Source organism: Ranitomeya variabilis, chromosome 4 (assembly GCF_051348905.1).
Source record: "Ranitomeya variabilis isolate aRanVar5 chromosome 4, aRanVar5.hap1, whole genome shotgun sequence".
Classification (NCBI taxonomy): Eukaryota; Metazoa; Chordata; class Amphibia; order Anura; family Dendrobatidae; genus Ranitomeya; species Ranitomeya variabilis.
The window spans coordinates 651,013,127-651,039,944 of NC_135235.1; the positions used below are offsets into that span (position 1 = coordinate 651,013,127).

At 44.2% G+C, this 26,818-nt stretch overlaps 3 protein-coding genes across 3 annotated transcripts in view; all 3 read left to right on the forward strand.

Moving 5' to 3' along the window:
* The window catches only part of LOC143767043 (uncharacterized), a 75,425-nt gene extending 71,229 nt beyond the window's left edge, over positions 1-4,196 (forward strand). The window contains exons 11-16 of the mRNA XM_077255065.1: positions 665-814; positions 944-1,123; positions 1,207-1,330; positions 1,415-1,512; positions 1,711-1,801; positions 3,095-4,196. Coding sequence (XP_077111180.1) covers positions 665-814; positions 944-1,123; positions 1,207-1,330; positions 1,415-1,512; positions 1,711-1,801; positions 3,095-4,137 — 1,686 coding nt within the window. The 3' untranslated portion in view covers positions 4,138-4,196. The remainder of the gene's footprint in view (positions 1-664; positions 815-943; positions 1,124-1,206; positions 1,331-1,414; positions 1,513-1,710; positions 1,802-3,094) is intronic.
* The window catches only part of LOC143766170 (oocyte zinc finger protein XlCOF7.1-like), a 235,386-nt gene that overhangs the window by 83,994 nt on the left and 124,574 nt on the right, over positions 1-26,818 (forward strand). The window lies entirely within an intron of this gene.
* On the forward strand, positions 17,372-25,612 carry LOC143766167 (uncharacterized). The gene is made up of 7 exons (XM_077253634.1): positions 17,372-17,431; positions 20,480-20,628; positions 20,758-20,937; positions 21,020-21,143; positions 21,229-21,326; positions 21,441-21,531; positions 22,231-25,612. The coding sequence occupies exons 2-7, from the start codon at positions 20,551-20,553 to the stop codon at positions 23,436-23,438; spliced, it is 1,779 nt and encodes a 592-aa protein (XP_077109749.1). The 5' UTR covers positions 17,372-17,431; positions 20,480-20,550; the 3' UTR covers positions 23,439-25,612.

Here is a 26,818-nt window from a genome sequence, read left to right on the forward strand (position 1 = left end):
CTAGCGTTACCTATTCAAATCTTCACCGAAGTGATTGGGGAGACAGCAATTTTGTATGGAATGACAGTGAACAGAAGTGTGTCTTTTTTTAAAATTTCTAAACCATTTGAAGAGAAAGACAAACATCTATAGTTCTGTGTATAACTAATTGGGAACCAGTGGATTAGGACTAGAAATTAGTGAATCTGTTGAAATTCCAAATTTTCTTGAATTCAGACATGAAATTTGATTTGCATAAAGAGGTGGAACACGTGAATGTCAAAGTAAGCATTTTTATTTTTGAATCTGTTCCCGGCCCTTAAAAGAATCCAGGAAAATTAGTGGCTATGTGGCTGCCATTTTGCTGAATTAAAGTAAATAGATTGTGAAAAAATTGTGTTTTATTGAATCTGAATTGCTTGTGAATTTTGAGGCAAATTTGATTTGCTCATGTCAAGTTAGGATTTACAAGTGTAAAGCTGTTGAATAAAACATCTAAATCCATGTTAAATCTCTCACCACTCCGGTGCTAATACTCTAATAGACTCTGTCAGCCTATGTTTGCAGTGATGGTGCCAGTAAGTATGATCAGTGATTATGACGTCTACACTTTATATCTCCTGTATTTGTGTTATTACATGAGATTCTTTATGATGTTACATCAGATCATCTTCTCCCTGTTTAGGTCCCTACAATATTGGATCCTCTCGGTGGAGATCTTCTGCATAAGAAAATATTTCTAATTGACCCGTTAAGGATGGATAGGGACAGAGACAAGATGGTGGAGAGGCTATTACACCTCACCCTAGAGATCCTCTTCCGGCTTACTGGAGAGGTGAGAGATTCTGATGACGTCACATTACATCATTCTTATCTATGGGAATAACAGATGGACAGAACTGGAGAGGTGAGGACTCTGGAAATGCCTGTAGTGAGATTTATTAATGTGTCTCTCCATAACCAGGATTACACAGTAGTGAAGAAGACCTCTAGTGAGCTCTGTCAGGCCCCTGTGTCTGAGAGTTGGGGAAGACCCCTGAGCCCAATCGCGGTGCCCCCACCTCACCCCCTGATACATGAGGACATTAATGACCAGAAGATCCTAGAACTCACCTACAAGATGGTTGAGCTGCTGACTGGAGAGGTGACACTGCTGGGAATGTTGGGACATTATACAGTAATACTATGAAGGGTTCAGGCGGATGACAGTATTATTGTATATGTCAGGTTCCTATAAGGTGTCAGGATGTCACCGTCTATTTCTCTATGGAGGAGTGGGAGTATGTACAAGGACACACAGATGTGTATAAGGACGTCATGATGGAGGTTCCCCAGCCCCTCACGTCACCAGGTAATAGAAAGGACTAAACACATCCATCTTATAATTATCTGTGTATAAAGAATGAATTCAGTTTCCTGTATGTGTTTCCTCCAGTTCTATCCTGTAAGAGGACAACACCAGAGAGATGTCCCCATCCTCTTCTTCCACAGGAATGTGAACAAGAAATTCCCAATGTTCCTCAGGATCATCAGGTAGATGGAGAGAAGATGTCATGAGATCTCCCCTATGATGTGTAGATGACTGTGAAGGTCTTGTGTTCAGCCTTGTTTTATCCACCAGTATTATATGTTTTATGCTTGTGTAATGAGAACAGTGGAGATGGCAGGATTAGAGCTGATCATAGATGTGACTTCTCCATCCGTCTGTGACTTTTACAATATTTGTTTCAGGGTGAAGATCTGACCCATATTAATACTACAGAGACATATGTGAGGGGTGAGGTGCGGTGTAAAGAGGAGATTCCTATATACGACTACCCAGGTGGGTAGTAACCACTAAATGTAGAGAAATCAAAGATTTTTTCTCAGATACTGGCTGCTACAATTTTACGTTCTTTTACAATGTGTGTTCTTTCAGTTGTTTAGTGTATATTTCGTCTTCCTAGTCCCAAGAAGGATTATTTGTAATTAAATCCATGGACACAGAGTTGTAGGGTTCACAAATGCCTGCACATTTCAGATGTAGTATGTGTCTTTTGATTATTGTCAAAACATTTGCTAAAACTATAACTTAATATTCCTACTAATAAAATATTTACCGTATAAGCTGGGTTTTTCAGCACATTTATTTGTGCTGAAAATGCCCCCTCAGCTTACACACGAGTCATTGTCCCAGAAGACAGCGGGGGACGGAGAGTGTCGGAGCAACGGGTGATCGGAGGCAGAAGCCGGGGGCTGCAGCTGAAGCCTGTGTCCGCTGCTCAAAAGAAATTAATATTCACTGCATTTGCAGTGAAAATTCATTTGTCTTATTGTGCTCGCACAGTGTCAGCAGCAGTCACCGACTTCAAAGCAGCTGCCGGGCTATCATGGGTGCCCGCTTATTAAGGTAATGAATATTCACCTCTCTCCACTCCCATAGGTGTGGAGAGGAGAATATTCATTCCCTTAATGAGCGGGGACACGTGATCGCTCGGCCGCAGAAGCTGCTGGCACTTGAATGAGATGCTGCGAGGGCACGCAGGGAAGGTAAGTAGGATGGTTTTTTTTTCATGCTTTTCTCATGGGGCCATTCATACAAGGATGGGGATGAGAAACCATACAGACAAGGATGGGAATAAGGAGCCATGCAGACAAGGATGGGAATAAGGAGCCATGCAGACCAGGATAGGGATAAGAAGCCATGCATACAAAGATGGGAATAAGGATCCATGCATGCGAGGATGGGAATAACAAGCCATGCATAAGAGGAAGAGGATAAGGAGCCATGCAGACAAGGATGGGAATAAGAAGCCATGCATACCAGGGTGGGGATGAGGAACCATGCATACGAGAATAAGGATTAGGGGACAATGCATACCCGGCTTATACTCAAGTCAATAAGTTTTCCCAGTTTTCGAGGCAAATTAGGTGCCTTGGCTTATACTCGAGTATATATGGTACTTGATGATAGGCAAAATTCCTTCTCTTCATCCATACTTTCCAGACAGGCTGTGAGATGGACACCACCTAAAATTACTTTATTATGGAAGTGTTCTATATCAAAATGTTATAGATATTTTATTTAATTGTAAAGTTAAATTATTCAAAAATAATACAGTTTTATTTTTGACAGATGATTGTGTCAGGTGGTCAAGGGGATATGTGATATCTTCAGATTTTAAAGGCGATGATTGTGGTATCACACAACATACATATGAAGAGAGAGCCATTATTCCAGACTTACCATCAACTCTTCACAGCGAAGATCTATCATCTAATCCTTTTATATATGTCCGATTATCTGATTCATCAAAGACTGCTAAGCAAAGTGAATGTCCCAAAAAGAGTGATGATCGTCAAAGAGCTATCACAGGGAAGAAACTGTATTCCTTTCCAAATTGTGAGAAACATCATAGTACTAAATCACATTTCGATAGACTGAAGTTTAGTCAAACAAGAGAGAAGCCAATTTTAGATTTGGAATGTGGGAAAAGTTATAGCGATAAATCAAATCTTGTAATATGTCAAAGACTTCCTGTAAAGCTGAAGCCATTTTCCTGTTCAGATTGTGGGAAATGTTTTAACGATAAATCGCAGCTAGTTAGACATCAGAAAAGTCATACTGGGGAGAAGTCATTTTCATGTTCACAATGTGGGAAATGTTTTCTGCAAAGATCAGATCTTGTTAGACATCAGAGGAGTCACACAGGGGAGAAGCCATTTTCATGTTCAGAATGTGGGTCATGTTTTACAGAAAAATCACATCTTGTTAGACATCAGAGAATTCACACAGGGGAGAAACCATTTTTATGTTCAGAATGTGGGATTTGTTTTACAGAGAAATCACATCTTGTTACACATCAGAGAATTCACACAGGGGAGAAGCCATATTCATGTTCAGAATGTGGGAAACATTTTTGTAGTAAATCTGTTCTTCTAACACATCAGAGAATTCACACAGGGGAGAAGCCTTTTTTTTGTTTAGAATGTGGAAAATGTTTTACAGAGAAATTGGGTCTCGTTAGACATCAAAGAATTCACACAGGGGAGAAGCCATTTTGTTGTTCAGAATGTGGAAAATGTTTTGCAGAGAAATTACGTCTTGTTAGACATAAGAGAAATCACACAAAGGAGAAACTATTTTCAGAATGTGGTAATCATAGCAATAAAGTGTAACTCCTATTTTATGTGGAAGTGATTTCCATATAACCTCGCCATAGATTTTTATGAGCAGCAACTATTATCTCCTCACTCTATGAGCTGGAAAGTCTGTCTTCACTAAAGAAGAATTCTAACAGGGAACTCAGAATGAATGATAAATTCAGGAGTAAAATAAGGCTTTTTTTCTGCAGCAAACATAGCTCTTAACCATCCCGGATCCAGCTGGACTGTCCCGATTTAGGGGAGCTGACCTAGCAGGTCAGGACTATGTCCCAACGTTCTGTCATGCTATCATCATTCCAGGTGAATATATAAACCTTGACTTTTATTTAACCATTAAAATTATCCAGCAGCAGAAACTGACTGGTCAGCAAGATATAATATATATAGCGGGACAGACCTATGGATTCATGGACCATGAATAAGGCTTACTACCAAAAACTCATAGGTCCATCCCACAACCGAATTTATCTTGCTGAGCAGTCAGATACTGCTGCTGGAAGAAAGAGAGCAATGATAATTCTGGACTAAGAAAATGCTGCTAAAGTCCACTTTATTGATAAGGATTAATCTGCATAATGCAGTTTCATCCAATTACAACTAGTTTAGTACAAAAAGGATACAGTACCTCTCAGGGTATGATCAAACAGAAATTGTGGAGGGGCCAAGACACTCCCGCTCCCCGCCAGGATAAGTCCCAACTATACTTAGTGTCCCTGATGAGATGTTCTACCCAGTCGCCTCTACTGATCGGATGAAATCGGATGTCTGCAGTAACCTTCAGGTGAGACAGATAGAACTTTGCGTATTTAAGTTTAAGTTCATAAGGCGTTTCTTGACAGAAGAGAATTGAAACCTCTTCCACTGCACCTCCACCAAAATGTCTAGGCACAAATAAATCATGTAATTCTTTAACCCCTTTCTGACATTAGACGGGATAGTACGTCATACGTGATCAGCTGCGCTCCCGGGGGGGGGGGGGGGGGGAGCGCGGCCGTGTCAGCTGATTATCACAGCTGACACCCGGCACTATGTGTCAGGAGAGGTCACAGACCGGTCACTCCACATTAACCCCGGAACACTGCGATCAAACAAGATCACAGTGTTCCGATGGCATAGCGAAGCATCGCGCAAGGAGGGGGCTCCCTGCGTGCTTCCCTGAGATTCTCAGAACAACGCGATGTGATCGCGCTTTTCCGAGGGCCTCCTCTATGCAGGCCCCTGGATCCAAGATGGCCACGGGGTCCTGCTGGGAGGTGGCTTGTCAGTGCCTGCTGAGAGCAAGCGCTGAGAAGCCTTCTACACTGCCTGTCAGATCGCTGATCTGACACAGTGCTCTGCTCTGTAAAAAAGTTTTTTAAAAAAAATTAACATGTGTATAAAACTTTTTTTAAAAATTCCTAAATAAAGTAAAAAAATAAATATTTAAAAAAAAATACATTTCTTTATGTGAATTAAAAAGAACAATAAAAGTTCACATATTTAGCATTGCCGCGTCCGTAACGACCCAACCTATAAAACTGTCCTACTAGTTACCCCCTTCAATTATATTTTACTCCCTTTCCATATTATTGATAGCTACTATTGGGCTTTTTGCTTCTTAAGCGTCCATACACGTTAGAGGCCTCACAGAAACATGGCTAGCACCCTCTGACACCGCGTCCCCTGCTGCGCTGTGTTACAGCGGCCTCTATTTCACCCACACCCCTCGCCCCGGAAACAGACACGGTGGAGGTGTGGGTCTTCTCCTTTCTTCTAACTGCACCTTTAACCCAATCCCACCTCTACCCTTCCTTATCCTTCCCTCTTTTGAAGTCCACTCTGTCCGCATCTACTCTCCCTTCAACCTCTAAGTGTCCATCAAATACCAACCTCCGGGCCTGGCCACTGCCTTTATTGACCAATTCTCTACCTGGCTTCTTCACTTTCTTTCCACTGACATTCCCACTATCATCATGGGTGACTTCAACATCCCCACTTATACCCTTCAGTCAACAGCCTCCTAACTCCTGTCCCTTACTTAATCTTTTTGACTTGCTCAGTGGTCCTCCTCAGCTACCCTCACAGACGGCCATACAATAGACCTGGTCTTCACCTGTCTCTGCTCTCTATCAAACTTCACCACTTCCTCTCTACCTCTATCTGACCACCATCTACTCACTTTCTCATCCCTGTCCTCCTCACCGGTCACCCATGTCCAGCAACATGCACACGCCCGCAGAAACCTTGCAAACCTAGACACCCACACGCTCTCTGACTCTGTTCTACCACTGGCATCCATATCCTCACTCCACGACACACACAGTGCTACTGCTTTCTACAATGCCACTCTCGCTTCAGCTATTGACGCATTTGCCCCTCTCGTTCAAGACAGAGTGTGATGTATCAACAGACAACCCTGGCACAATAACACCACTAAAAAGCTCCAGCAAGTGTCCAGGGTTGCAGAACGGCGTTGGAAGAAAACACATTCGCAAGACGACTTCACTGCATTCAAACAGGCAACACTTGCTTTCAAATCTGCTCTCACCTGTGCTAAACAGGCCTATTTCACAACCCTTGTATCTTCCCTATCCTATAACCCCAAACAGTTATTCAAAACTTTTAACTCCCTCCTCCGCCCCCCCACTGCCCCCTCCAACCTTCCTCATCTCTGCTGAGGACTTTGCCACACACTTTAAAAATAAGGTCGACCTAAACTAGGCAATTCTTCATTGGTCAACCACAACAACCCCTTTGTATACCAGACCAATGCCCAAACCACATAACCTCCCTATCCAACATCACTGAAGGGGAGCTTAGTTGTCTCCTCTCCAAATTGCACCTCACCACCTGTGTGCTTGACCCCATCCCACCTCCTCCCCAACCTCACCACCACTCTTATCCCATCCCTAACCCACCTCTTCAACCTATCACTAACTTCTGGTACCTTCCCTTCTGCTTTCAAACATGCCACAATCACGCCTATCCTTAAAAAGCCGACGCTCAATCCAACTGCTATGTCCAGCTGTCACCCAATATCGCTGCTCTCATTCGCTTCCAAACTCCTGGAGCAGCACGTCCATGCTGAACTTTCCTCCCACCTCTCATCTATCTTGCTCTTTGACAATCTACAATCTGGTTTCCGCCCCCATCACTCAACTGAGACAGCCCTGACCAAAATTACTAATGACCTACTTACAGCCAAAGCTATCGGACAATACTCTATACTCCTCCTCCTAGACCTGTCCTCTGCTTTCGACACAGTTGACCACTGCTTCCTATTACAGATCGTCTCCTCCTTTGGCATCAGAGACCTCGCCCTATCCTGGATCTCCTCGTACCTTTCCAACTGCACATTCAGCGTCTCCCACTCCCACACTACCTCCTCATCCCATCCTCTCTCTGTTGGAGTCCCCCAAGGCTCTGTTCTAGGACCCCTACTCTTCTCAATCTATACACTTGGCTTGGGACAACTCATAAAGTCCCATGGATTCCAGTACCACCTCTATGATGATGACACTCAGATTTACCTCTGTAGCCCAGACGTCACCGCTCTGCTGTCCAGAATCCCAGATTGCCTATCAACCATATCCTCCTTCTCCTCTCGCTTCCTCAAACTCAAAGTGGACAAATCTGAACTCATCATCTTTCCTCCATCCCATAGATCCTCCTTACCTGACCTATCTATCGCAATCAATGACATCATGCTTTCCCACGTACCGGAAGTCCGCTGCCTCAGAGTAACCTTCGACTCTGCCCTGTCCTTCAAACCGCACATCCAAGCTCTTTCCACCTCGTCGCCTCCAGCTCAAAAACATCTCCAGAATCCGTCCTTTCCTCAACCGTCAATCTACTAAAATGCTTGTGCATGCCCTCATCATCTCCCGCCTTGACTACTGCAACATCCTTTTCTGCGGCCTCCCTGCTAACACCCTTGCACCTCTCCAGTCCATCCTTAACTCTGCTGCCCGACTAATTCATCTCTCTCCTTGCTACTCCTCTGCTTCCCCCCTCTGCAAATCTCTTCACTGGCTCCCATTCCCCCAGCGTATCCAGTTCAAACTACTAATACTGACCCACAAAGCCATCCATAACCTGTCTCCTCCATATATCTCTGAACTAATCTCCCGATATCTTCCCTCACGTAATCTCCGGTCCTCCCAAGACCTCCTCTCCTCCACACTTATTTGCTCCTCATCCAATCGCCTCCAAGACTTCTCACGAATATCCCCCATCCTCTGGAATTCTTTGCCCCAACACGTCCGACTATCAACCACATTCGGATCCTTCAGACGGAACCTGAAAACCCATCTCTTCAGGAAAGCCTACAGCCTGCACTGACCCCGCTGCCTCCTCATCACTACTGAAGCTAACGCCTCACCAACGCCAGAGCTGCAGCAACCCTCAACCTATTGTCTCCTTCCCCATAATCCTGTAGAATGTAAGCCCGCAAGGGCAGGGTCCTCGCCCCTCTGTATCAGTCTGTCATTGTTTGTTTACTGTAAGTGATATCTGTAACTTGTATGTAACCCCTTCTCATATACAGCACCATGGAATCAATGGTGCTATATAAATAAATAATAATAATAATAAACTCTCTCATCTCTGAACATAGTTTTTTAGCTATGTTGGCCATCACAGGTAGCATCTAAAAATATTGTTTTCCTGGTCCTCTATTCACTCACGAAGAGTAACCAGTTGACTTTTGGCTGATTACTGGTTTGATAGAATATAGAGATAGAAGATCCTCGATGGCGCTTATCCTGTGTTCTGCCTCTGTCACCTGTTCTTTTTCTTTCTTCATAATGTAAGATAGATCAACTTTGAGCTCATCAATTCTAGTTAACGCCATGTGGATTTAATGGATAGTCAGAAGGACTTTCTGGGTGTCTTTCTGGAAGATGCATGAGGGCTCGCTTAGTGATTCCGACAGAGTAACCACTGCCGTCCCCTCAGTGGAATTGGTTCTGCAATATTCTCCTGCTCTCTCAGATGTGTATGATTAATATGCTGAGAGGTAGTGGTTTGACCACTAGCAGACATTTTCGGAAAGCTCAAAACTAGCAATTCAAAAATGTAGAAAATCAAAATAACTGTGCTAGTAATATGCGGATGCAAATGGAGCACAACAAAGGATTGAAACCACATCTCCCCTTTTAATGGAGGTTGGTCCACAACAAGCGACTGGATCTCTCAGGTTCCTTGAGAGAAAGCCTCACCACTGAATAAACAAATAAAGGCCACAATGAGGTACTGGTGGAGTGAGGAGAAAGTCCCAAAGGAATTGAGTACATAATGATTCGGACGTAGTTATATAGTCTGAAAAAGACTTGGTTCCATTAAGTTCAACCCTTCTCCACCAGTTACATTCCCTATCACTAGATTGTTTATTACCCACAATGCCATTTGTTGTGAGAAAAGCATCTAGTCCTTTCTATATGCTGTTATAGTATGTGCCATTACTACCTCTTGTGGTCGGCATTCCACAGTCTGACTGCTCTAACTGTAAAGAACCCTTTCTTATTTAGCTGCCAGAATAGTATTTACTCCACCCATAATGAATGCCTCCTGGTCCTTTGGAAGGTCTTTGGAAGGAATAAGTCATGTGCCTTTTGTATTGACCACACATGTATTTATGCATATAAATGAGATCTCCTCTAAGACGTCTTTTTTCCTAAATAAGCTAGCCCAACTTTTCCAACATCTCATCATATATGGGAGGCCTTCAATCCCTTGTATTAATCTAGTTGCCGCCTTTGAACTGACACTAACTTGTGATGTGTATAGGTAAAGTAAAAATAGTAAGTAGAATAATAAGGGCTTGGGGAGGATGATTCCCAGAGTCGCAGTCAATGTAGCCAATATCACATAGTACCTGCATAGAGACCAAGCTGCTCTCTTTCCTTCAAATGATGTGCTGGTGAGATGAAAATGGTGAGACTTGCACGGTATAGGTGTTCTAAGTTTATGAATGTACCTGATGCCTGTACAACACCCTAATGAGTTCTTCCCCAAGAGTCTGATAGTAGCTGTCAATGTTTTCTGCCCATGTACAGTGAAGGAAATAAGTATTTGATCCCTTGCTGATTTTGTAAGTTTGCCCACTGACAAAGACATGAACAGTCTATAATTTTAAGGGTAGGTTAATTTTAACATTGAGAGATAGCATATCAAAAATAAAATCCAGAAAATCACATTGTACAAATGTATTTGCATTTTGCACTGAGAAATAAGTATTTGATCCCCTACCAGCCATTAAGAGTTCAGGCTCCTACAGACCAGTTAGACGCTCCTAATCATCTCGTTACCTGCAGTAAAGACAGCTGTCTTACATAGTCACCTTTATAAAAGACTCCTGTCCACAGACTCAATTAATCAGACTCTAACCTCTACAACATGGGCAAGACCAAAGAGCTTTATAAGGATGTCAGGGAGAAGATCATAGACCAGCAGAAAGCTGGAATAGCCTACAAAACCATAAGTAAGTCTTGCCCCCTGGGGAAGCGGTATTTTGAACGTGAAACGTGCGTCGCGGTACGTGGCAGAGGCAAAGGCAGGACTAACTAACGACATGGGTAATTAATCACTTTTTGCTTAACATGACAACGTATTAATGACGGGGTAAGCAGCCAGGCACGGGGATTATTACATTAATACTGTGGTGGACTGTTATGACACACTCTACTGTGTATATATGATATACTAGAGTCCATTGTAAATTACATGCCCTGTGGCTGCACCCCATATGCGTATATATCCTGTTCTTTTCTTCGGCCTTAGCTATGCACCTGTGGATTTAACCATCCAGCAACTAAAGACCCATGTACTGTATAGGTTATAGATATTCATGATTTTTGTTTATTTGATTTTTTCTGTATAATATATTTTTTGTTAATATAAAATTTTGAGATTTTTATTGGCCATTTGGACTCAAATTTCTCCTTGTGTAAATAAAACCATAAGTAAGATGCTGGGTGAGAAGGTGACAACTGTTGGTGCAATAGTAAGAAAATGAAAGAAATACAAAATGACTGTCAATTGACATTGATCTGGGGCACCAAGCAAAATCTCACCTTGTGGGGTATCCTTGATCATGAAGGTGAGAGATCATCCTAAAACTACAAGGGGGGAACTTGATAATGATCTCAAGGCAGCTGGGACCACAGTCACCAATAAAACCATTGGTAACACATTACGTTGTAAAGGTTTAAAATCCTGCAGTGCCCGCAAGGTCCCCCTGCTCAAGAAGGCACAAGTGCAGGCCATTCTGAAGTTTGCGAATGAACACCTGGATGATTCTGTGAGTGACTGGGAGAAGGTGCTGTGATCAGATGAGATAAAAATTTAGCTCTTTGGCTATGTGCACACGTTGCGGATTTCCTGCGGATCCGCAGCGTTTTTTGCAGTGCAGAAATGCTGCAGATCTGCAATTGATTTACAGTACAATGTAAATCAATGAGGAAAAAAAAAAGCTATGCACATGTTGCGGAAAATCCCCTGCGGAAACGCTGCGGTTTAAAAGAAGTAGCATGTCACTTCTTTTTTGAGAATCTGCAGCGTTTTTGTACCCATTCCATTATAGAAATCCGCAGGGGTAAAAAATGCAGCAAATCCACAAAAAAACGCAGCAAAATCGCACAAAAAACGCTGCGGATCCGCACAAAAAACACGACAAATCCGCAGCTGAGTTTTCTGCCAGGAGAGGCAGAATCTGCACCAGAAATTCCTAAGGCTAATCCGCAACATGTGCACATAGCCTTTGGCATTAACTGAACTCGTCGTGCTTGAAGGAAGAGATATGCTGCCTATGACCCAAAGACCACCGTCCCCACTGTCAAGCATGGAGGTGGAAACATGTTTTGGGGGTGTTTCTCTGCTAAGGGCAGGGCCGCCATCAGGGCATTACAGCCATGACTGGCATACGGGTCCCGGTGGGCAGAGGAGGCCCGCATCGGGCCCCGTCTCATCTGCTCACCGGGCCCCCCCTGCAGGCGCTGCAGCACGCTATTGACGTGCGGGCCCGCGCCTGCACATCAATAGTTAACAGCCGCCAGCCAGTCAGAGGCTGGCAGCTGAGTTGAGCCGCAGTGCGCATGTCGCCGGCGTCTGATGTCATTGTCAGCCGCCGGCGAGTGCGTGCTTCACCTGCGTGGAGGGAGTGAGCTTCGCCCGCCGCAGGAGCACGGCCAGGTAAGAACTCGTGTTTTTTTTGAGAGCGGTGATCCAGGGGGCCCCGGGGCAGAATGCTGGACATGCTGGGGCAGAGATGGTGGACACAGGGGCAGAATGCTGGACACGCTGGGGCAGAGATGCTTGACACGTGCAGAGATGCTGGACACGCAAGGGGCAGAATGCTGGACACGCTGGGGCAGAATGCTGGACACAGGGGCAGAATGCTGGACACGCTGGGGCAGAGATGCTGGACACGGGCAGAATGCTGGACACGCTGGGGCAGAGATGCTGGACACAGGGGCAGAGATGCTGGACAAGCTGGGGCAGAATGCTGGACATGCTGGGGCAGAGATGCTGGACACAGGGGCAGAATGCTGGACACGCTGGGGCAGAGATGCTGGACAAAGGGGCAGAATGCTGGACACGCTGGGGCAGAATGCTGGACACGCTGGGGCAGAGATGATGGACACAGGGGAAGAATGCTGGACACGCTGGGGCAGAGATGGTGGACACGGGCAGAATGCTGGACACGGGCAGAATGCTGGACACAGGGGCAGAATGCTGGACACGCTGGGGCAGAGATGCTGGCCACAGGGGCAGAATGCTGGACACGCTGGGGCAGAGATGCTGGACACAGGGGCAAAATGCTGGACACGCTGGGGCAGAGATGCTGGCCACAGGGGCAGAATGCTGGACACGCTAGGGTAGAGATGGTGGACACGGGGGCAGAATGCTGGACACGGGCAGAATGCTGGCCACAGGGGCAGAATGCTGGACACGGGCGGAATGCTGGACACACTGGGGTAGAGATGCTGGACACGGGGGCAGAATGCTGGACACGGGGGCAGAATGCTGGACACAAGGGGCAGAATGCTGGACACAAGGGGTAGAATGCTGGACAGGAGGGGCAGACTATGAGACACGGGCAGAATGCTGGATACAGGGGCAGAATGCTGGATACAGGGGCAGAATGCTGGATACAGGGACAGAATGCTGGACACCAGGGCAGAATGGAGATACAGGGCATGACTGGAGATACTAGGGGCATGACTGGAGACAGATGGGGCAGAATGGAGACACAGGGGGCATGATTGGAGACATGGGGGCATTATTGGAGCCATAGGGGGCAGAATGGAGATACCGGCATGATTGGAGACACTGGGCAGAATGGAGATACATGGTATGATTGGAGACATGGTGCATGATGACACGTTGGGGCAGAATGCTGGACACGCTGGGGCAGAATGCTGGACACAGGGGCAGAATGCTGGACACGCTGGGGCAGAGATGCTGGACACCAGCAGAATGCTGGACACACTCGGGCAGAGATGCTGGACACAGGGGCAGAGATGCTGGACAAGCTGGGGCAGAATGCTGGACATGCTGGGGCAGAGATGCTGGACACAGGGGCAGAATGCTGGACACAGGGGCAGAATGCTGGACACAGGCAGAATGCTGGACATGCTGGGGCAGAGATGCTGGACAAAGGGGCAGAATGCTGGACACGCTGGGGCAGAATGCTGGACACGCTGGGGCAGAGATGCTGGACACAGGGGAAGAATGCTGGACACGCTGGGGCAGAGATGGTGGACACAGGGGCAGAATGCTGGACACGGGCAGAATGCTGGACACAGGGGCAGAATGCTGGACATGCTGGGGCAGAGATGCTGGCCACAGGGGCAGAATGCTGGACACGCTGGGGCAGAGATGCTGGACACAGGGGCAAAATGCTGGACACGCTGGGGCAGAGATGCTGGCCACAGGGGCAGAATGCTGGACACGCTGGGGCAGAGATGCTGGCCACAGGGGCAGAATGCTGGACACGCTGGGGCAGAGATGCTGGCCACAGGGGCAGAATGCTGGACACGCTAGGGTAGAGATGGTGGACACGGGGGCAGAATGCTGGACACGGGCAGAATGCTGGCCACAGGGGCAGAATGCTGGACACGGGCAGAATGCTGGACACACTGGGGTAGAGATGCTGGACACGGGGGCAGAATGCTGGACACAGGGGCAGAATGCTGGACACAGGGGCAGAATGCTGGACACAAGGGGCAGAATGCTGGACACAAGGGGTAGAATGCTGGACAGGAGGGGCAGACTATGAGACACGGGCAGAATGCTGGATACAGGGGCAGAATGCTGGATACAGGGGCAGAATGCTGGACACAGGGACAGAATGCTGGACACCAGGGCAGAATGGAGATACAGGGCATGACTGGAGATACTAGGGGCATGACTGGAGACAGATGGGGCAGAATGGAGACACAGGGGGCATGATTGGAGACATGGGGGCATTATTGGAGCCATAGGGGGCAGAATGGAGACACTGGGCAGAATGGAGATACATGGTATGATTGGAGACATGGTGCATGATGACACGCTGGGGCAGAATGCTGGACACAGGGGCAGAATGCTGGACACGCTGGGGCAGAGATGCTGGACACCGGCAGAATGCTGGACACACTGGGGCAGAGATGCTGGACACAGGGGCAGAGATGCTGGACAAGCTGGGGCAGAATGCTGGACATGCTGGGGCAGAGATGCTGGACACAGGGGCAGAATGCTGGACACAGGGGCAGAATGCTGGACACAGGCAGAATGCTGGACATGCTGGGGCAGAGATGCTGGACAAAGGGGCAGAATGCTGGACACGCTGGGGCAGAATGCTGGACACGCTGGGGCAGAGATGCTGGACACAGGGGAAGAATGCTGGATACGCTGGGGCAGAGATGGTGGACACAGGGGCAGAATGCTGGACACGGGCAGAATGCTGGACACAGGGGCAGAATGCTGGACATGCTGGGCCAGAGATGCTGGCCACAGGGGCAGAATGCTGGACACGCTGGGGCAGAGATGCTGGACACAGGGGCAAAATGCTGGACACGCTGGGGCAGAGATGCTGGCCACAGGGGCAGAATGCTGGACACGCTGGGGTAGAGATGCTGGACACGGGGGCAGAATGCTGGACACGGGCAGAATGCTGGCCACAGGGGCAGAATGCTGGACACGGGCAGAATGCTGGACACACTGGGGTAGAGATGCTGGACACGGGGGCAGAATGCTGGACACGGGGGCAGAATGCTGGACACGGGCAGAATGCTGGACACAAGGGGCAGAATGCTGGACACAAGGGGCAGAATGCTGGACACGAGGGGCAGACTATGAGACACGGGCAGAATGCTGGATACAGGGGCAGAATGCTGGATACAGGGGCAGAATGCTGGACACAGGGACAGAATGCTGGACACCAGGGCAGAATGGAGATACAGGGCATGACTGGAGACACTAGGGGCATGACTGGAGACAGATGGGGCAGAATGGAGACACAGGGGGCATGATTGGAGACATGGGGGCATTATTGGAGCCATAGGGGGCAGAATAGAGATACGGGCATGATTGGAGACACTGGGCAGAATGGAGATACATGGTATGATTGGAGACACGGTGCATGATGAAAGACATGGGGGCATGATTGGAGACACTGGAGGCAGGATTGGATACAGATGGAGCAGGGTTGGAGACAGATCGTACAGGATCATGGGACAGGATGGATACGATGGAGACAGATGGGGCAGGATGGGGAGACCATATGGGGCAGGATGGATACTCATGAGGGCAGGATGGGTGAACATATGGCTGAAACCAGGAATGAGACACACGGGGCCAGGGTGGGGGATATTATTATTACCATAGGGGCTAATTAAGGGAAATTATTACTGCAGTGATGTATTTATTTTATTTTTTGAGGACACTGTTTTAAAAGGGGGGGCGGTCCTGCTACTGTGTAGAGTGACACTATGTCGCCTTTTTTTCTTCATGTGGTGTAATGTAGAAGTTGGAAAAAATTAAGTAATGTGTTCTGCAAGCGGAGCTAGAGATAACTGTGTTATTTCCTGCAGAGACAAGTCCTGGCTGGATGAAGTGATGGCGGTCTGTGCTGGATGAAAGAAGGACTTCACCTAGAGACGTCACTGGTGAGTCAGTGTGTTACCTATGCACTGACACTATACACTGTATACTATATACAGAGGTCCTGTGTATAATGTCACCGGTGATCACTGTATAACCTGTACACAGACACTGCATACTAAGTACACATCTCCTGTGTATAATGGCACTTATGGTGATATTAGTATTGTGGGGGTTTTTTTATTACTGATCAGTATTGTATTCAGTCACTATGTGGTGGTAATATGTGGTCTGGTCATGGTGTTGTGGTATTTGTTCCTTGTATGTGATATTATTGGTCATTTAAAAAACTGAAAAATAATTAAAAATATACCTAAATTGTATTGCATATTTTAACAAATATTTAGTAGGTTACAGTAGAGTAGGGTCCAGCCAAAAGTGTCTACCGTGTTATGGTGGTGGCTTAAAAAATCTTTTGGCCAAAACAAAAGCTGCCGGCTGTATGTGTGATCTGGTGATAGGAACTGTTAATGTGTGATAGGTGAGAAGTAGAGTTTTTCCAAGAGAGAGCGGTGGGACGGTGGACAGTTCGAGGGGTGGAGGCGGGGCTGGGGTGGAGCCTGGGCAGAGTCTCAAGAGGGCCCCGAAAATGTTGCCAGTATGGGGCCCCAAAATTTCTAGTGGCAGCCCTGGCTAAGGGCACAGGACTACTTCACCGCATCAATGTGAGAAAGGATAGAGCCATGTACCGTAAAATCCTGAGTGACAACCTCCTTTCCTCCACCAGGACATTAACCCCTTCATGACTGGAGCTTTTTTCAGATTTGTGTTTTCATTTTTTGCTCCCATTCTCTCCAGAGCTATAACTTTTTTATTTTTCCATCAATATGGAACCTAGTAAAAACGCGGCTCTGCTCCGTACACCTCGTACACACGGCTCTGCTTCATACATGTCATACACACATGGCTCCACTCCGTACACCTCGTACACACGGCTCTGCTCCGTACACACACGGCTCTGCTACGTACACACACGGCTCTGCTACATCCACCCTGTAAACCCCTCCTGACCCCACACATACACTTCCCCTCATTCAGCACCATGACAACCAGCACAGCAGAGTCCTGCATACACTGAGGCCCCTGATCATGTGACCCCTGACTCCTCCCCTCCTGTGACCTCATCACAGGTCCTGTGCGCACAGAACAGCCATATATGTGGTGTGCGGCTCTGCAGGTGGAGGTAGGTGCTGGAGATTCCCCATTACTGGGCGGGGGCAGGGGGCAGTAACCCCTCCATCCCCGGAGATAGTGCCCCCAGCTCCGCCATGTGTATATGTACAGTAATAGGACGCTGGCTGTGCTCCTGTATACAGGGGAGGGCGCTCTGGTTTGGGGACAGATGATGGAGATTACAGGGAAGGGAAATGTCGGGTTTTTCTCTCCATAGAAATCTGGAGAAATGGAGAAACTGTAATTTCCCTAATTTTGGCTGTAATAGTTTAGAATAAAGGGATTGCCCATGAAATGTCTGTGGCGTCGGTCCTGTACTGAGGACACTGATCCTGGAGGAGGAGACTGTGGGGCAGAATATGGAGAAAACACCGAGAGTATAAGATACTACTAACTCCTGTGGTATAATTATTTGATATCCTCAAGTCTCTCTCTAGGGGTTCACTGTAAACGCCCCACATTATCGAGAGCCTGTCGGCTGGATGTGAATGAACGCCTCTCTCTCTGTCCTATGACGCCGCGATCCTGTGACTACGTTATATAGATGAAGGAGAGGTCCATCTCCCCACAGTATAGAATGAGCGGGCCGCGTCACATCTTAGAACAGATCTGGAGGTACAAAAGGACGTCCGGTATTGAAATAAAGGGACAGAAAATGAGAAAATATTTCAGATTTTTATGTGTGTAAAGTAAAAAACAAACATCTGTGGTTCTGAGTATAACCGATTGGGAGCTGTGGGTCGGCACTAGATATGAGCAAATCTGCTGAAAATTATATTTGACAGATTCACTTAAATTCACTTCAGAAATGTAATTCGCATCATGTTTATGCAATGTGAATTGTAATTTTTCTAAAAAAAATCTATATTTAAAATAGTTACCTCACACAACACCAGTCCTGACCACAGCTCCCCACCTGGTCATCCGCTAAATCTTTCCCTTAAGCTGCCATCATCTACTTTTCAGTCTTTATTCTTCATTACCTCATGTGATTAGCCCTTACTCAACGGTGTGACCTCATGAGGGGTGAAATCTGCAATTTAGGCTCTGAAAAAATAGGAATAAAGAGAAGAAAATCAGAACCACTACTCACGGATAAGCCGGGAGGCTGGGTCCAGGTCAAAAGCCAAGAATCAGTCACTACTCACGGATAAGCCGGGAGGCTGGGTCCAGGTCAAAAGCCAAGAATCAGTCACTACTCACGGATAAGCCAGGAGTCTGGGTCCAGGTCAAAAGCCAAGAAAGTACATCATTGACAGTAGGGTGAGATGAAGGCATAGGCCGGGGTCACACTTGCGAGTGCAATGCGAGAAACTCACATCAATACCCGGCACTGCCGCCGCCACTTGGGACCGGAGTGTGCGGCTGCATATATTTCTATGCAGCTGAACGCTCTGGTCACGAGTGCAGGTGGCAATGCCGGGTATTGATGCGAGAGACTCACACGAGTTTCTCACGTTGCACTCGCAAGTGTGACCCCGGCCTTAGGCAGGAAACAGCCTGAGGTCAATATTCCAAGAAGGTAGCGGATCACTACAAAAGGGCTAGGAAACTTGATGGTCAAGACAAATCCTAGGTTTAGCAGTAAAGATTAGAATACCAGACAAGGAACACAGAGTAAGAACACAGCTCATGGGCAAAGCTATAATTGGCAACAATCTAAGGCAGAGAGATGGCTAAATAGTCAAGTAATTACTCTTGACAAAGGAAACATGGATGAAGCCCTGGCACACCTTGTTTCTGATTGAACGGCTAAACTGTCACTACAAACAACTGGCAGCTCAGCACACCTCAACATTCGATTGGACGGCTGAGCTGTCCATCACCACAGTGGCAGCTCAGCATATCTCTGTCCTAGATTGGAGAGCAAACCGGAAATTCACTGCATCCAGACACTCGGGAGGAATCATGACAGAAAGGAGCTAGCATATGACCGGGTGGGGAGCTGTGGTGGTATAAAGGCAGATAAGAGAAAATGTAAGCATAACATTTGTTTTTTAATTTTTCGATCTTCTTGATCCTAAAAAAATGTGAAATTTCGAAATGAATCCAAATCAAATCTTTCATCTCTACTTAAGACTTAGGAGCATAACTTTCTATCTAATTTAATTTGCTATTATAGTTGCACTAGAATGATGATGCAAGTTGCATCAGATTTCTGATATGTGCTTCAATTTTAAATGGTTTTTGATGATTTTGTAAATTTAAATAAAAATGAGTGGATAAATGTATTTGTAAAATATACCAATTTTACTAATGGTGTGCTCAAGTTTTTTGACTCTCCACTCCAGCGCCAATGCCCCTGTTGGGCCCGTTTAGTCTTTACAGTGGTGATGCCATCAAGTATGTTAAGTGACCCATGTTGGTCTACATAGTGATTACAATATCTACAAGTTATAATTTTTTATATTCATTTTACCTGTTTATGTAGCTCCATTAATTCCTCAAATTCAAGTGTGGTGTATTTTCTCGAATTTTGATAAATTTGATTTTCATCATTTTTATTAAATGCAAGTCTAATGTGCTCCAATTGCCTGAAAGAGACATTTAGAAAAAAATGTTTTTACCTATATTTAACCCCTCACCTATCCACTTGCACGTCCTCCACAGTAATGGTCTTTTTATCTTTAGACTTCATTCTTCAGTGCAGCACTTAAAACTGAAGAGAATATGCCCGTGACCAGAAGGATTGAATGGAACAAAACCAAAACCAAACTGAATTATAGTAAATTTGAATTTTATGGGGAACCTTGAAGCAAATGTGATTTGGTTACTTCTTGTTAGGGCTTATGAGTGTAACGCTGCTGAAGAAAAAAATGTAAATGCATGTCAAATCATTCACCTGTTCAGCACCAACCCCCTTGTGGTCTCTGTCAGTCTCTGTTTACATTGTTTTCAGTGGTGATATAATCTCCGAAGTGTGATCTGTAATTGTCTACAGAGAGCATTAACAACTTCCACACATTATAATATCTCATTTGTTTCCCCTTAATATCTCCAGTAATTGTATTATTACATTACTTTTCTGATGTTACATCGTCATCTTCTCCCCATTCAGGTCCCTACAATATCAGATCTTCTCAGTGTAGATCTTCTATATAAGAGAATTTTCCTGATTGAGCATCAAGCATGGATAGGGACAGGGACAAGATGGCGGAGAGGATATTACACCTCACCCTAGAGATCCTCTTCCGGATTACTGGAGAGGTGAGAGATTCTGATGACGTCACATTATATCATTCTTATCTATGGGAATAACAGATGGACAGAACTGGAGAGGTGAGGACTCTGGAAATATCTGTAGTGAGGTTTATTAATGTGTCTCTCCATAACCAGGATTACACAGTGGTGAAGAAGACCTCTAGTGAGCGCTGTCAGGCCCCTGTGTCTGACGGATGGGGAAGACCCCTCAGCCCAGTCACAGGGCCTCCACCTCACCCCCTGATACATGAAGACATCAATGACCAGAAGATCCTGGAACTCACCTACAAGATGATTGAGCTGCTGACTGGAGAGGTGACACTTTTGGGAATGCTGAGACATTATGCAGTAATACTATGAAGGGATCGGGGGATGACAATATTATTGTATGTGTCAGGTTCCTGTAAGGTGTCAGGATGTCACAGTCTATTTCTCCATGGAGGAGTGGGAGTATTTAGAAGGGCACAAAGATCTGTACAAGGACGTCATGATGGAGGTTCCCCAGCCCCTCACATCAACAGGTAATAGAAAGGAATAAAAACGCAGGGAATATAATTATATATATGTGGAAATAATTATTTCATTTTCTGTATGTGTTTCTTCCAGTTCTATCCAGTAATAAGACAACACCAGAGAGATGTCCCCGTCCTTTACTCCCACAGGATTGTAAACAAGAAAACCCCAATGTTCCTCAGGGTCATCAGGTAGATGGAGAGAAGATGTCATGAGATCTCCCCTATGATGTGTAGACGGCTGTGAAGGTCTTATGTTCAATCTTGTTTTATCCACCAGTATTATATGTTTTATACTTGTTTCAGGGTGAAGATCTGATTCATATTAATACTACAGAGACATACGTGAGAGGTGATGAGCGGTGTAAAGAGGAGATTCCTTTAGATAACTGCAAAAGTAAGTATTAACCAGTAAATGCTGGGAAGTCACAGATTCTTCTCAGTCACCAGCTTCTACAATGTTACGTTAACTATTTTACGATTTATGTTATGTCAATTTTTTAGTGTATGATTCTCCTGTTCCTAGTCCCACAAAGTATTGTTTATATCAAAGTTTGTCTTTGAACTAACATTATAATCCATACACCGCTCCTTGTGAGATTAACAAATACTTTGACATTTCGATGCACTCTGTGTCCTTGTTCATTGCTATAGCATTTGCAAGCCCTACAAATATTTGAATCCTCATGATGCTGGACAAGATTCCTTTTCTTCAGCTGTACATTTCAGACAGGCTGTAAAATGGACATCACCTAAAAGCTTTGAGTCACATGGCTCTGTTTAATTTTCCCTGATTTTTTTTTTTTTTACCTTTAAACATTAGTAACAAGCACACAAACACATTGAAACATAAGCCTTTGATGATTCTGACATCAACACAGAAATGAAAAACTGCAGAACAGCCTGGTGGGATTTTGCCGTGTGGTCTACTCTTACTTTGTGAGCTGTTGCTTCACAACTGTCTTAATCCATTACTAGATTCATTTTACTACATATTTATCATTTATTATGGAGATGTTTTATATAGAAATGTTATTAAATATCTATATAATTCTAAAGTTATATTAAACAAAAATTATTATCTTACTCTTGGCAGATGACTGTATCAGGAGTTCAAGGGGATATCTGATATCTTCAGATTTTGAAGGCAGTGATTCTGGTATAATACAAGATACATATGAAGAGAAAGCAATTATCCCAGATTTACCGTCATCCCTTTACAGCAAAGATTTATCTGATCCTTTTGAAATAATCTTATGTTCTGATTCATCAAAGACTGCTAAGCAAAGTAAATGTCCCAGAAGAGTTAAAGATCATCACAGAGCTCACACGGGGGAGAAGCCATATTCACGTCTAGATTGGGAGAAACATTATAGCACCAAATCAAATTTTGGTAAACCTGAGAATAGTCAAACAGGAGAGAAGCTTATTTTAGATTCAAAATGTGGGAAACGCTATAGTGGTAAATCAGGTTTTGTAACACATAAAAAGAATCATGTGAAACTGAAGCCATTTTCCTGTTCAGAATGTGGGAAATGTTTTAACGATAAATCTCAGCTTCTTAGACATCAGAAGAGTCATACAGGGGAGAAGCCCTTTTCATGTTCACAATGTGGGAAATGTTTTATCCAAAAATCAGACCTTTTTAGACACCACAGGAGTCACACAGGGGAGAGGCCATATTCATGTTCAGAATGTGGGAAATGTTTTACAGAGAAATCACATCTTGTTACACATCAGAGAATTCACACCGGGGAGAAACCATTTTCATGTTCAGAATGTGGGAAACATTTTGGCGTTAAATCTGTTCTTGTTACACATCAGAAAATGCACACAGGGGAGAAGCCATTTTCATGTTCTAAATGTGGAAAGTGTTTTATTACAAAATTACGTCTTGTTAGACATCAGAATACTCACACTGTCGAAAAGCCATTTTCATGTTCAGTATGTGGTAAGTGTTTTATTGAAAAATTACGCCTTGTTAGACATCAGAGAATTCACACTGGGGAGAAGCCATATGTTTGTTTAGAATGTGGAAATTCTTATATTGAGAAGTCAGATCTTGTTAGACATGAAAGAATTCACACTGGGGAGAAACCATTTTCATGTTCAGAATGTGGCAAACATTTCAGTAGTAGATCTGCTTTTGTTACACATCAGAGAATTCACACAGGAGAGAATCCATTTTTATGTTCAGAATGTGGAAAATGTTTTACAGAGAAATTGCGTCTGGTCAGACATCAGAGAATTCACACAAAGGAGAAACCATTTTCAGAATGTGGTGTTCATAGTAGTAAAGTGTAACTATTGTTTCAGGCAGATGCACATCTATTCTACTGTAGCTCTTCTCTATAAATTTTCATTTTCAACAACTGTCATCTCCTTCTGTGTAATGAAAACCTGTCTTCATTAAAGGCAGATCTTACCAGTGAACGGAGAGTGAATGATCAGTTCAGGAGTAGAAAGAGGCATTTTCTACAGTAAGATATGCACTTGTGTTGAAAGATATCAGGTTTTGGCTCAAATCCTGACTAAGGGCAAACCATTCTTGTCTGGAGTTTATCTGTGCTTTTGTTTCAGATAGAACTAAGATCTGGAGATTTTATCCAAAATGTCAATGTTTTCTGTACCCAGTCACTTAGTTATAACTTTTACCTTGTGATATTGTGCTCTTTTATGCTGGAGATTTGTGCTAAAATATGATGTAGTTTTAGGTCAAATTTATGCAAAATGTTAGAAATTTTTGAAAAGTTCACAAACTTCCAGACTGCACTGTAGGGACATGGGACACTATATGTACATGGGTAAAAAACTGTTTAAGGGACAGGCAACCATTGTTGTAAATGGTACATTATCTAAATGGCATTAAGTCAGTAGTGGGGAACACAGAAGTCTGCATTAGGAGCACTGGGGGCCATAGGGATCAGCCTTAGGCCTGTTTATTTTTTAATCTCTTATAATGACCTTGTGAATGGCATTAAAGTAAAGGGTCAGTCTTTGCTCATGATGACCCAAAACTTTATAGGATAATGAAAATTGATCCTGACTGTATAATATTGCAAAACGATCTGAATAAGATGCCTGAATGGGCAAACCCATGGCAGATAAAGTTTAATATTGATAAAAGTATAGTAATGCATCACAGCCGCAGTATTCCTATTGCTGCATATACATTAAATATAAATATATTGGGTACTATAGAACAGGGGAATGACTTGGGTGTTCTGACTACAAGTAAGCTGAGCAGCAGTACTCAATGTCAAGTAGCAGCCACAAAAGCAAATACAATTTTAGTGTGTATAAAAAGAGACAAAATCTTGTGATCCCAGTGTAATACTACTTGTAAGGCCACTTCTTCAATATGAGTCCCAGTTTTGGGTTCAACATTCTAAAAAAGATATTGGAAAGCTAGAGTCAATTCAAGAGAAAACAGCTAGATTATTAAATGGGATGGAAGGCCTCTTATACAGTAAGAGGTTAGCAAAGATGAGCTTGTTTACAAAGCCTTAGCGACGATCTTACAGAGAATGGACACATGACTTATTCCTTCCAAGGACTAGGACATTCTTTATGTGTAGAGGAAAGGTGATTCCGGCAGCTAAAAAAGAAAGCGTTCTTTACAGTTAGAGCAGTCAGACTGTGGAATGCCGACCACAAGAGGTATTAATGACAGACACTAGAACAGCTTTTATAGAAGGGCTAGATTTATAACCCACAAGTGGCACTGCGGGTTATAAATAATCAAGTGATAAAGCAGGTAAAACTGGTTGAAGAAGGATGATCTTGATGGACTTGTGTCTATTTTTCAACTTAAGTAGTTATAGAAAATTATCACTTACAGTAAGCACTGTAAGATAAAAGAAAATTTAATTTCCATTTTTTGGTAACTGCATCTCCCCCAAAAATAAACATAAAGAGATGCATACATTGTATGCCCCGAGGCTCGGAATGGCCATATGGGAACAGGTGACTTTCCCGTTACTTCCTCACTCCTTATAATGAGCAGTAGTTGCCACACTACACTTAATACTCTATGTAAAGACAAAGCCAGAAGTATATGTAAATGAGGGTAATGAAACATTTGCATATAAGCCAATAGTGGGCCCCAGAGTCAATGTTACTGGTGGACCCTTGACATCTCAGTCCTCCACTGTATGTACCCCAAAATGTTATCACTAAAAATAACAGCTTGCCATGCAAATACAAGCTCACAACACATCTTTATTGACAGAAGTATTAAAAAGTTATTAAAATGGGATTTTTTTTAACAAGGTTCTGAATTTTTTATCTATTAAGTTAAAAAAAGTTATAAATTTGGTATTGCCGTAATCGTACAAGACCTCGGGAATCATGGTTTTAGGTGACTAATATTTTTGTTTGAGGTTTGGTAAAGAACAAATGTAAAAATATGTTATAAGATGTTAGTACATGCCAGTGTAGCAGATGACCGTGAGATACAGATACAGAGAAAGTCTGCACTACCCCAAAAATATATTATGAGGCATTTTACATCAAAGCCTGATGCCAATTCCTATAAGAGAGCCGATCAACGTAGACCAAAGGCTACTTGATGTTCTATGACTTCCGGAATCGGGGTATCATGGATGGCAACATTTCATCATAGCTCCTTCGACTCTCTCTAAAACAAGGACTGAAAACTATCAAAAAAGAGAGAGAGAGAGTGGAGAAATGATTATAAACAGGCACAAAACAACCTGGTGCACTATAGCAAAATGCTGAGAAGAGAATATGTCCAGATTGTGACATTTCAGAGTGGCTGTGGACAGAAGAGCAGATCTGGATAAGCATCTTCTGATGAGGTGGGGGAATAAATAGGCTAAGCTGGAGATAAAATAATACTGCCAGATAGAGAAGGTGTTGAGGCCGGATATAGTAGTGTTGTGAGTGTACTGGATGCAAGAATACGAAATAGAGTGGTATTCCGTGAATGTAAGGTCTCTGTGTACTTTCTGTGAAGAAGGTTTGGCTGTTATTACACTGGTACTGGTAGTCAGTGCTAATGGTGGAGTGCTAGGTGTGGCTTGTGGCCAATTCTCAGAGCTGAGTGTGTCTTTCAAAGTAAGACAAGTTGGGGACTACAGCACTAAGGAGTCATTTTATACTTCATTTGCATAACAGCTCAGTGTAAACGTAATTTTGACACCGCATCTAGTGGTGTCTTTAAAAATTACAGATTCATGACTTCGTTATTACTGAACAAAACTCCTTTCTTTGCAATTGAAGCAATACTGAAAACAAGTTGGAAAAAGTACACTATTTTCACCATGAAGAGCTGACAGTTTAGACAAATTGAAAAGTGACCCTAGTGTTCTTGGATGTGACCGTTGCAAACAGTGGTCGGTCTCCTGTTGTGAAGATGGAGATAAACGAAAACAGAAAATCCACTTTAGAGGATTGAAGAAATCTTCATCATTTCCACCATCGCAGATCATGTGAGGCAGTGATGAGTTAAAAGAAGCCTGCAATTGTCAAACTTGTCATCACACTAACAAACCATGTGACCCAGCCTGAAATTGATAACTGAAACCTGCAATAGGTTGCAGGGGAAAAAGGTATGGACAATGTAAAAAATGTAATTATAGTTATACAGATCAAAGCCTGGGGACATTGGATCTCTGCCCGCATCCCCTGCTGTTAACAGGTAATTGAAGCAGGTTATCTGA